This window comes from Patiria miniata, unplaced genomic scaffold (assembly GCF_015706575.1).
Source record: "Patiria miniata isolate m_02_andy unplaced genomic scaffold, ASM1570657v1 HiC_scaffold_27, whole genome shotgun sequence".
In the NCBI taxonomy this organism is placed as follows: Eukaryota; Metazoa; Echinodermata; class Asteroidea; order Valvatida; family Asterinidae; genus Patiria; species Patiria miniata.
Window position 1 is genome coordinate 6,841,256 of NW_024037066.1, and position 12,375 is coordinate 6,853,630.

The following is a 12,375-nucleotide window of genomic DNA, read 5'->3' on the forward strand; positions in this document are numbered from 1 at the left end:
GGACGTCAAGATACGACCTTGCTGCACGGATCGTATTCGCGCGAGATACGTCTTTGTTGCAGAATCGAGTTACGACTTTGTTGCACTGACGCGATGATTTGGAAATATGAAATAACCAATTTTCTTCTTAATATCGTGATTATTAATTTTTTTTGTAATTTCCTCTTTGAATGTCAATTTTCTGATGCTATTTAAAAAGATTTTTTCAGATACTTTATTAGAGTTAGAACACAGGAGGAATTAGAAAAATTAAGAATGAAATTAAGATTTACCATGTTGATGAGTTCACTGCTGAGACCAAGTAGATTGTGAAGTGTCTGGAAAGTCACTCGCTGCAGTCTCACCACCATCATCTGGCAAAATGATTAATTCAAACAAATTTCAAATTTCAGATTATTTATTTGAAATCAATCACACTGTCCACATCCATATTAGATATCATACTTTTGAAAGCTAAATGTGCAAAACAAACACCAAAATATGACAACTTGGTTGTTTTTGTACATGTTGTTATTGTTATTGGTATCTTGTAACTGCCAAACAAGATGTTGCAGCAGAGACTCAAATGATGGCCAGATATCAGTTATGGATATTAAGAGACCATTCACAAAAACTGTCCAAATGAATTTTGAACCGCAAGTGCATTCTCGATGAATCAGACAGGTCAAAATTTACTGCGCCGGTTTATTTTTGTCTCAGCTGTTGTTGTTGTTGTTTGTTGTTGTACCTACCTGTACCACTCTGACAAGACTCTCCGGATACCGCTCAAACACCGACTGGAACGCTCTGACCGGCAGCCGCAAGACCATGGTGTCCTCTGTAGCCTTGGCCGACACTGTCTTGTATGGGTTAGGGTGGCCCTGCATTAACATGAACCAAATTACTTTATCATTCTTGAATTGAGGTAGATTCACTGCAAAAGTTAAAAGAGTTAAACAGCCAGGAAGGTTGGTTTTCAAACCAACACAATGGCTCCGTGCGCAAACAAGAGAGGGCGCTGTTTGACCACTTTGAGCTGTCCAGTGGGGGGACACACCGCGTGTGCGTAACAGGTTGGCGTGCGTATGGCGCGAAGCATGCACTACTAATACTAGTCTGAGTGTACGTAAAGCCATAGCGTCTTTGTGTTAGCATCAGATGTTGTCGGCAACGCATTCGATGTCTCACCAATTGGTCTTCCCCAACTCTCCCCTTTTTACCGTTGAGGGGGTACTTGCACACGAAGCAAATATGGACCGTCACTGAGAAAAGTCTCATGAAAGGTAAACGGAAATTATTGACAGACTTGATGATGGCATAAGTTTTTATATATTAGCATTTAGGCTGAGCAGTGGTTTTTTTTTACAGGACTTAGAACTCTTTTTGTTATTAGGATTTTTTTTTAGGCAAAAAAGAACTATTAAGAAGGATACTCTGGATTTCTTGTCCAGGAATTGGGAGTGCGATTAAAGCTATAGTCCATCATTTGCAGCAATCCGAAAAGTAACTGGCGTAATTATTGTTGAAAAACAAACTTGGTTGAAAGATAGTGAGGGAACTAAACTCCCTGTGAAATTATTCTTTCTGGGAAGCTGTCATTTTGAAGTAATCAACGAAAGAAGGCATTTCCAACGGTGATTCTTAAGAAGCACCGTAGGAAAATTTAAATTAGTAGTTCGTTTGTTATTCAGCGCAGCGCGCACAAGTATTGGAACGACGCACACGCACGCGCGGTTGTTATAATTCGTCGGATCAGTGCGCTACGTCGCGTATAGCTGCAATTCAAAACAATTCAAAACATGATTCAGTAACTTTTGATTTGAAATTGAGATCTTAGAATGCTGTTTTTCTCGGAATGTACAGCTGAAACTTAGCTGAAACTTCATCAGGTTAGTTGTTCAGTATCCTTCATTAGATTTTGAACTCTTTTGTTGCTTCAAACGAACAAAATGCACAAATTACAAATGATGGACTATAGCTTTAAGCTTACATTGAATCAAGATCAGTGAAAGTTGGGTAATGAAGGTACTCACAGTAATGACATCCAGTACACTGAGAAGACTATGGACGCTGTCTCCCTGTAAGACTTTTTTGACCTCAAACTCATGGCCATCCTAAACAAAAAACAAGATGGATGTATCAAGAGTTGTTGAAAACTGGAAAATATTTGTCATTATCTGAAATTAATCATTATAGTTACTAGTCTTGATATTTGCCTCAAAGAACCAAAAATATCCATCAAAATCAATCAGACTATGTTGGGTTTGATGGATTCAATTAATTAATTCCCGAATTAATCAGTTAAGATCTGAATTAAGACTATGTGAATGGTTTCTGGAGTCAAGACTAGCAAAGTCTAACAGCACAACTGGCTGTTAGGTTATGATGGAATGAGCACAGGTCCAAAAACGTCCAAGGTAAGAATTTGATGGATTCCAATAGGAAAATGACTTTCCCTTCATAAGAATTTGATGGAATGGGTTTGCTGCACAGCACTAAAACCTGGGGGATGGGTGTGGAAACATACCGGCTCTGTAATGAAGACACACAGCCTGCCGGACTGGACAACAAAGATGCTATCGTCGGGCTGGCCTCTGCGGAAGAGGAACGCCCCGGCAGGAACAAACTTGGTCTCTACGGAACGGCAGAGCTCCAGAAAGAGTGGCTGCTCAAAATGCCCAAATACCCTGCAAACAATACGACCAAAAAGGTCAAGATAAGGAAGTGTCTCCAAGCTAGCCTGGTATGTTTGTGTTCATTCTTGAATACTCTACTGTGAGGTTCTACGATCTTGATTTGGCGGGAAATTACAAAATGCGTAAATATCCAGATGTCTACATATGCAACAATTAAAAAAAAAAAAGGTATTGCAATCATCTGGGTGCTTTCCCAACGTATGCAATATGCTGATTTTTACTTCTTGGAAGTCTGATATAAGTAATCATATGGAATATGACACATTCCAAATTGGGAACAAGCACTGTTAGTTGATGAAACAGCTGTAGCAATTTCAAGCATCCCAAGTTGGAAATAGTCAGAGTTTCCAGACTGTTCCCATTTGAGAACAGTGTGAATTGCTTTCAAGAACCAGTGGTACTTCAAGTAGAGGGAGAGTTCCAAACATTGTGTTTTGAAATGGTCTCCCAGTTAAAACTGCATCAAATGTATGGAGTATTTTGGAGGAAGAAGATACCTGTTGGTCAGTCGGACTGTTTGTCCCTTTTTGTCTGCCAGCTTACCTAATAATTTCAACATCTACAGTACTTCCATTGGAATGTAAAGCTCTAAGAGGTGCTTGCCTCTATGTAGAGTCAACATTTGTCTGTCCATCATTCAAGCAGTTTTTCATTTATTCATTCATTCAGTTGAGCCATCTGTCGGTCAGTTGTGCTACCTGTCTGTCTTCCTGTAAATACTCAGGAGGTATTTACACCACTCAGTCTGCCAGTCAGTCAGTCTGTGCATTTGTCTGGTTCTTACCTGATATTTTTCAGCATGTAGAGTACCTCCGGCGGTATATGAAGCTCCGGAGGTAGTTGCATCTCATTAGGGTCAGCCTCCAGGATAGCCGGTGGAGGTTCCTTGACCTGGAGCACTGGCTGCATGCTTCCATCGTCCGTCTGCAAAATGCTGCAGTCAGAGGTCAAAAATAATCATCCGTTAACCCTGCACTGCTAGTGAAGCCAGGTATCTTCCTGAATCTTACTAAATCAGTCATATAATTTAAACTTTCAAGTGTATCCAGCCCAACATACGATGGTTCAGTGAAGGATCTTGGGGTTATTACTATCGACATGACAGAGTCAGTGTCTGCTTTGATTGTAAAATGTAACGCAAGTGACAGCTTAAGCTGCAACTTGGACTTACTTTTTCAAGCTTCTGGCCAAGTTGATGTAATCCCGTCTTTTCCGGACTTGCCGACGGGCAGAGTGAATCTGGGAGCCAGATATTGAACGGACCTGTGACAAAATGTAAACATCTATCAAATATTGTACATCTATCAATATTGTTTGAAGTATATGTACTTTAAATGTAATCTGGTTTGCAGCTAGAAATTCAAAACAAAATGAGGAAACCCCAAACCACACAAGACTTTGTCTTGTATTTTTTTTTTTCTAATGGAATTCATGAGAAGTAAAAAACGAGGAAATCAGCAGATCCGAGGAAAAGTTGCATGCCTGAATTGGATTTTTTAAAAATCTGATCAAGAAATGAAAATGTAACTAACATGACTAAGATAACATAATGACTTTAATCAGACACAACTTCTCTGAAGTATCAAGGAAATTCCCACATACCTTTCTAAGCATCTTACGGCCATAGAACATAAATTTCTCCCTCTTTCTGAAGCGAGGTTTCGGGCCAGCTGCCTGAGCTGTATTAGTTACTGAGTACAACAAAATAATCAATGACTGAAAATTATAATTGATTAAAATTTCATCAAATTTTATAAAAACGTGATTCAAATTGAAAAAAAAATGCTAACACCTCCCCCTTATTCAACTCCACCATTTGAAAGTAAAAAAGCTATAATTACATTTATTATTGCCAATATTGAAAAAAAATCACTTTACAGCAGTTATCAATGAATATTATTGATAAAAATATACAACCAGGTTATTAAAAACCCAGCATACAAACAATACAAACACTTGTCAAAACTGCTCTGGCAGAAAATTTTCCTTCAAAATTAATTATAGCCAGCTTTCGATAAAATGTAAGCTGCAAGTAAGACGGTAAGTTTTTCAGGACAACACATAAAAACATTACAAATCCTTCAAGTTACTTAGACAAGAATATTTTTAATTCAACGCCTACATTTTCATATTCACCAATCGATTAACCCTAACCGAACTCAACCCATCAAAGTTCAACAGCAGGTTTTGTTGAAATCTGTTGGGATAGGTACAGTACCCCTAAACTGATGGTCTTTTACACTAGGGCTGGCATACCTCCAGAAACTAAGTCCAGTGTGTGTGTACAATTTCCCATGTGGGTGTTGGAATTTGCCTGAATGGGTATGGTTCCTAGTAAATTAGGCTGGGGAGTTACGGTTAATAAAGGCATCAAATATGACAAACACTTAAACTGGACCAAAATGCCCACTGGAACACAAAAATCAGAAGAAACGGAATTGCACTGATGTTTACTTACATTTCATTTTTCGCCTGTGCCGTATGATAGCACAAATCAAGATGGCCGCCACCAGCACGACAACGATCAACCCAGCCGTCATGACCGTCTGTTCGTACAAGGACAACAACATGGTGACATACAAATACCATGATAGGAGCTTGTAAAAAGCATGCAGGAGGAGCAAGAACACCCCTAGATACAGGCAGAACAGTCCGGACCTGGGCCAGATGCGGACGTGGTTTACATAGCCCGTGCCAGACATATCCCCCTCCGCATTATTACTGCTGCTAGAATTTAGTCAGAAGTATCAAGATTAATGCTTTGGATTTAACACTACAATCACGATCAGAGTCTTGTGCGCACAGCACAGCATGATCAGACGGTACTGAATGCACCGTGGACATGAGTCATTCCAATCCTGAATTATTCAGTCTCTGTGCCCACAAGGGAAATTGTCCAAGGTTCCTCGAATGCTAATGAGATGTGAATGATACCTGCGTGAAAATTGGATGCAATTACCTGCATCATTGCTTGCTCGTGTGCGGGCAGAGGGGATGGGCCTAAGATAAACCTATTTTGTTGAAACAAATGGGAGTGGATACTGGATGCACTGCTCAATGACTGACATGAGGGTCAACAAATTCTGGGGACCATTTTTAGTTTGATATATATATGTTGAAAGAGTGTTGCATCCTGACGCCACTTTTTTTTCATCATATATTTATCTCAATGAAGGTCAGTTATTGCAAAAATATTGAAAAAACTTGAATCTGGGACTGAGAAACATTTCCAATTTTGCTAGAAAATACTTTGAAATGCACTCGACTCCATAGCATAGACTTTGTAAACAGCCAAAGAAATGACGTCTGGATAAATACTGCACTCTTTCCGTAAATTTTAGAATCAGCGTAAATATTCTGACACCTTTTGTCATTGATAAAAGCTGGTGACATGATTAAAACAAATAGCAATTTCCATCTCTTTTTTTTCAGGCAATGTCATGAATTTTAACATATGAAGAATAATTAATGTCATGCCATGCCATGGTTAATTAGCAAACTCTGGAAACAAATCATAAGGCCAAGGGCCGCCCTAACATTTTTTTGGATAATTTTACCATTGGGATAAATGTTGCAACCTGACGCCACTTTTTTCTTTAAATATCATCTCGATGAAGGTCATTCAAATTGCAAAAATCTGGGACTGAGAAATATTTCCAATTTCGTTAGAAAATACTGAAAAAAATGTCTTGACTCTCCATAGACTTTGTACACAATCGCGGAAGTGGCATCAGGTTGCAACATTTTTTCCTTACCATTTACCGAGTTCTTTTTCAATCATCATGTTATCATGATCATCATGTTTATAATTTGGGCAGTCTAGTTTCATCTGTGTCATGTCTTAGTCCGAGTAACTTGGACCCAACTTATCGCCTTTTTAAAAATTTGGACATGGTCTGGCGATAGTAGGGTCCAAGCCCATTCCGAGACCTAGACAACACAGTCACTGACAGTCCCAAAAACCAACATTTTCCAACAAAAAACATCAGATTTCACCTTCAAAACGGCCTCCAAATTACTAGATATGCCACCTGAGGTACAAGTAGACATCGATAATTAAGATGGTTGTACTGAAGTTTACTTACGATCCGGAAAAAAGGTGAAATTTTCCGTTCATTTCGGAGAGCTCCCCTCGCGATCTTGAACACGTTAAATTTGCGATCGTGTTTAAAGTTTGAACGACGCGATTTCTTCTACATGCCCAGCGTACATTCGATGGTCCCCGTATCCCGAGTGCGATTCCGTTACCGAGCGCGCGCGATGCATCGATTATGATAATGAGTAGACTGGGTCACGTTTGTAAACACATGTGCATTTCAAACGATAATAGGGAGTCGGGAACTAGCGCAGCTTTTATAGCGGGTACCAGTTCAAGCTGGTTCCCGATTCCCTTTTACAGTTCAAAATGCACATGTATGTGTTTACAAACGTGATCATTATCATAATCGATGCATCGCGCGCGCTCGGTAACGGAATCGCACTCGGGATACGGGGACCATCGAATGTACGCTGGGCATGTAGAAGAAATCGCGTCGTTCAAACTTTAAACACGATCGCAAATTTAACGTGTTCAAGATCGCGAGGGGAGCTCTCCGAAATGAACGGAAAATTTCACTTTTTTTCCGGATCGTAAGTAAACTTCAGTACAACCATCTTAATTATCGATGTCTACTTGTACCTCAGGTGGCATATCTAGTAATTTGGAGGCCGTTTTGAAGGTGAAATCTGATGTTTTTTGTTGGAAAATGTTGGTTTTTGGGACTGTCAGTGACTGTGTTGTCTAGGTCTCGGAATGGGCTTGGACCCTACTATCGCCAGACCATGTCCAAATTTTTAAAAAGGCGATAAGTTGGGTCCAAGTTACTCGGACTAGTCATGTCTGTAATAATCAAATCTACATTTTATACATTCATGACATTACACGATTAAACTAAAAATACATTATTCAGTACGGGCAGTCATCTTATCACACTTTTTAATTTGTTTATGCTTTTGCGTTCGCGTAGTAGGCCTACTACTACTAGTACTTAGGCGGACTAATGACAGTAATGTATGCAAATGTTATGCGGGAAAACACTGGTAGTTTTGGTCAACTTGTTTTACTTTTTATGGAAAGATGGCGAACTTTGAGCCTCGTTTTTTAACACATCGCAAATAAGTAATAATACATTTCGGCAAAAATTATATTCCTTAACATTTACTGATGTGAAAAAGCTTGATTCTTACCCTTGCCTGGCCATCACTTAGGCTAAATAATGCGGGCAAAAATGCCCCCACATCCAGGCCTACCACCAAAGATTCCCCCATCTTGTATTTTGTTGACGTATTTATGATGAATAGCGCCCTCTCTCGGTTGATTGTTTATATTTTTTATGTACGTGTGTGACGTCATTTCTGTGGGCGGAGACGGGGTGTGGTCATTGTCAAGACGATATCATGGGGGGGGGGTGGCGCCCGAAATAAAATTGAGATTTTTTTTCTCTCTCATATCACACACCGTAAGCAAGGGTGCCATGTTTACAAGCTATAGTCCCTCTATTTAAAATACAACATTTGTAACCATCAAAAACAAAAGCAGCAAATTATTTTGAAATATCTTTCTTGGACTGTACTGTTCAAGTTAACAATACTCTCACGCATGTTGTAAAATAATGGCACCTAGGCTGATGTGCTATCATTTTCAAGGAAAATTGAATTTTTGTATCAATTTCCAACACTGGTCAGCCGACCATCATTGGAAGAAAAACTGTACAGTCGACTCTCGTTAGTACAAACTCTGTTAATACAAAATTCTGGTTATAACAAACATAAAGGCTTGGTCCCGAATGTGCATTTATGTGCCCAATGAATGGGACTGATGTTCCTTTTAATACAAAATTCTGATATAACAAACAATTTGGCTAGGTCCGAACGAGTTTGTTATAACGAGACTCGACTGTATTTTCAAATTCTGTCCCCAATTTACCAAATTCAGTTCAGTTCACATTTTGTTTGAAATCGGTCACACATCCGTGAATGGGTGCAAGCCAGATCTGACACGTCAATCAATTGCTCCATTTCGTCTGAAGTAGGGTCAGGAAACCAGAAAAGAACAGCATGGTTTTCCTTGGTTTTTCCAGCATCTATGGATACAAATCTTTACACAGGTCATATGTCAGTGTAACAATATTTGCTATAACCCCCAAGTCCATCCCTAAATGTTGTATATTACTTTTAAATGTGTTCAGAAATACTTTATCTATTTGTGAACACTGTGGGAAATACAATGAATTGAACTGAACTGAAAAGGATTTGAACTTCTAATTCATGAGCAGATACTTTCAAAAGGAAATGGATGAAATTAATTCTCACTGAAAAATATTGAAGGTAACCTTTATGAGTTTCAACCAATACATATGGTCCCAATTTATTTCTTTTCTTTATGTTGCTAATTTCTTTAAAAACTTTGTTTAATAACTGCTGTTTACTCTTAGGCTGTAATATCTGTACAAGAAATTTAAATAATAATTATCATATATAAAGATGTAGGCAAGCTTTGCTGTAAAGCTACAAAGGAATTGCCTATTAATTTGCAAATAAGCAGTGAGAAGAACCAGAATTATGCAAAATATACCACTGTAACCCCACCCCCTTCTTTGCTCCCTTCACAAATGCCCTTCCTTCTCTTTCATACTGCATCAATCAGGCTTCATACTAAAGCTAAAGCTCCTCCTCCATCAAGTCATCCTTCACCTCATTTGCATATTCAGCGCAGTAACCCCACCCCCTTCTTTGCTCCCTTCACATATGCCCTTCCCCCTTCCATACTGCATCATTCAAGCTTCATACTAAAGCTCCTCCTCCATAAAGTCATCCCTCTCCTCATTTGCATATTCAGTGACAGTTTCTTGCACCCCTGTAGGCCCGCCCCTTTTCTGACGTTTCCTTGATTGTTTAACAGGGTGTCTGCTTGGTTCAAGTTCGTCAGCATCATCCTTTGGGGGATCTGAAGGCGGAACCAGACCGTCACTGATCTGATAATACACAATGGTGGAGCCAGACTCTGTGATGGCTAGTATCAGCGATGTAGGCGTATCTTCTTCGGAAGTTACCTCCGCTTCATCTTGGGAGGAGGGGCTTGTTGAAGGAAGCCCAGGTAAACAGATGTGCTGTAGAAATTGTTTTAATCTATGCCAGAAATGAGGGGAAAAAACATATTTCAAACATAATTTACCAATTTTCAAAAGCGGCAATCAAAAACGCCAGTTGATAAAGACATTGTGATTGTGTTGCAAGCTCCTGACACAAAAGAGGTACGTCTTCTATTAACTTGATATAATAATGGAACTGGAAACGGAGTTTCATGCTCAATAAAAAAGTTATTTCCCCCTTTTTTTTAACTGCCGCCACTTATAACGCATGATAACAAAGTTTTGCACCTTTCTGGATCATGAAAGTTATTTGTTCCATTGTAAATAATATTTCATACATTTTCAGTAATTGTCCTTTTTGTATTAAAAATTTAGAATTGAATGGGAAAGGAGGAAAACTATGCAGTGGGATACAATGTTAACAAACCTCTTTGGACTCAAATGTGTTTCTGTTGAGATGGGCAGCACAGCTCGCTTATCTGCCTTCCTCTTGGGCTTTCCGGTTATGAAAGCTAGTTGGAGCTCTCTACATGGGTGGATTTCAACATTCCACCAATCTTTGGCTGTGAACAGATCACAAAATGCCAAATGTAGATTTCAATAGGCCATGGCACAGATATGACAAAATATGTAAATATTCACACATGGATCATGTCACTTAAATTTAGCATTAAAATGGCAAACTATGTTTTGAAATAGTCTAGTAAATGGTCGAGAAATTGAAAAATTAACGAATGAAAATTAAAAACAAAAATTCAGCTTTCACACAATGTTAAATAGCATAGCCTACCTTCACACAAATTTAGATAAACTATCAAGGTGATGAAAATCTGCTCATCATTCTCCAATTTCCACGACTTCATCTCAACGTACTGAAAAGAAACAAAGTTAAGCGAAGGAACTTTACTTATAATCCCAAACTGAAAAAAAGGGGAAGGAACTACTTTACATGGGAGGAAAGAATGTTCCTTCCTCCATGACCATGGTGCAACTTAAGTACTTGGTAGCCCCGTAAATGTGGTCGAAATACTGGACTACCTCTGTATTTCAGTCCAGCATTTCACTTTAGCCACATTATTTTATGGGGCTAAGACTAAGTACTTGGCAGCCACGTGCAACCATGTATTGTATTTTCAGCGGACTCGACTCGTGTACGTACGTACGGACGGACATGACGGAAAATCAAGCGAGGATTTAATCGATAATTTACCTTTAAAGGGAATATACAACATTTGCAAACATCAAAAAATAAAACTACCAAGTTTTTACGAAATACCTTACTAGGATGTTGGTAAATGACAGTCTAAAGCATCCTGTAAAATTATGGCACCTGGTGTGAAGTCATTTTCAAGAAAATGGTATTTTGGTATACATTTCCAACGGTGGTCGACCGATCACCGTTGGAAAAACCTAACTATTTTTCAACTACTCCTCCAATTTTACACTTTTTTCAGTCCAAATTTTGTTTGCTATTGGTTACATGTTCACGATCGGGTGCAGACAAGCTAGACTGGTTCCCTTACCTTACAATTTTCCGGCATCTATAAATTGATCCATTTTATCTTTAGTGGAGTCAAGGAACCAGACTACTTGAACATTTTTGTTTTTCTTGGTTTTTCCAGCATTTTCGAACACAAAACTTCAAACATGTCAGTGTAACAATATTTGATCTATTATACTAACCCCTCAAATAGTTCATTTCTGAAAATTACAGCAAAAGCCAATGATGTACATTCCCTTTAAAAAAAACGACTAAAGTAAGAACTTCAGTGGTTTAAATGCCAGAAAATACCTTTGGGTGCTCTGTGAGCCAATTGTACCGATTTGCTTTCGGTTGCAAGTGCTCATTTTCGTCGAAATTCTCTCCACCGCTTGAGCTGCTTTCTTTCTCCGTGGGCGCAGCCATCTTGCCAATTAATTATGACGTCATACATTATCATCCCCATCCACCAATCATAATCGTCAAGCCACCTGATTTACATATGGTTGTAAACATAAACATTACAGCATGTGACCGAAATAGAAGGCAGGTTACGGGAATATTGCAGGTTTCGGAAAGTCGTTGTGCAATATTAAATTATCACACAAGCCTTTAAAAACAGCTTCACTTGCAAAAAAACATCAGTAGCTGGTCTACCCGAATTGTGGAGTGGAAGTTGCTGTTGTTATTTTGTGAAGACAAAGTTAACGGGAAAATGGTAGCTGAAGGTGATTCTGTCATGGTTGCCGCCGAGCTTCCGAATGCAGCAGAGTGCGGGGCTCGAAAGAAAGAGGCTTGCTCGGCCAACAAAGAATTCATTTCAAATGGAGGAAAACCATTGCAAGGTTCGCTTCCAAAGACCTCCTCAGAGGACAGTAACACGTCAGAGACTCACCAAAAGGACAAAAAGAAAGGCTTCAGGAAAGCTCCAGAGCTGCAGAAATTTACCTTGGCAAGTTTCCCAACGTCAAAAATTTGCATCCGTCGCTGCGAACTCTGCGGCGATTGTTTCACCTGCTTTTGCCGTGATTTCGCCATAGTATCCGAGGAAACAGGCCCGTGCTGCTCTTGGCACACGGGCTGGGAAAAG

At 39.3% G+C, this 12,375-nt stretch overlaps 2 protein-coding genes across 4 annotated transcripts in view; both read right to left on the bottom strand.

Moving 5' to 3' along the window:
- Window positions 1-8,016, bottom strand: part of LOC119734389 (patatin-like phospholipase domain-containing protein 7) — a 37,325-nt gene extending 29,309 nt beyond the window's left edge. Inside the window, exons 1-9 of one of the 3 annotated variants that reach the window (XM_038207887.1) lie at window positions 7,902-8,016; window positions 5,134-5,221; window positions 4,278-4,366; window positions 3,847-3,938; window positions 3,460-3,609; window positions 2,507-2,666; window positions 2,013-2,093; window positions 732-860; window positions 273-353 (exon numbers count right to left, since the gene is read on the bottom strand). In XM_038207887.1, the coding sequence (XP_038063815.1) occupies window positions 273-353; window positions 732-860; window positions 2,013-2,093; window positions 2,507-2,666; window positions 3,460-3,609; window positions 3,847-3,938; window positions 4,278-4,366; window positions 5,134-5,221; window positions 7,902-7,982 (951 nt within the window). In that variant the 5' untranslated portion in view covers window positions 7,983-8,016. Of the gene's footprint in view, window positions 1-272; window positions 354-731; window positions 861-2,012; window positions 2,094-2,506; window positions 2,667-3,459; window positions 3,610-3,846; window positions 3,939-4,277; window positions 4,367-5,133; window positions 5,758-7,901 lie in introns of those variants that run through there. The other 2 variants (XM_038207885.1, XM_038207886.1) reach the window with 2 other exon arrangements.
- A 1,019-nt stretch (window positions 8,017-9,035) lies between these two features.
- On the bottom strand, window positions 9,036-11,754 carry LOC119734390 (tRNA-splicing endonuclease subunit Sen15-like). The gene is made up of 4 exons (XM_038207888.1): window positions 11,598-11,754; window positions 10,596-10,677; window positions 10,233-10,368; window positions 9,036-9,842 (listed from the first exon to the last, which is right to left on the bottom strand). Exons 1-4 carry the CDS (start codon window positions 11,709-11,711, stop codon window positions 9,503-9,505), a joined length of 672 nt encoding a protein of 223 aa, XP_038063816.1. The 5' UTR covers window positions 11,712-11,754; the 3' UTR covers window positions 9,036-9,502.
- Between the last annotated feature and the right edge of the window lie 621 nt (window positions 11,755-12,375).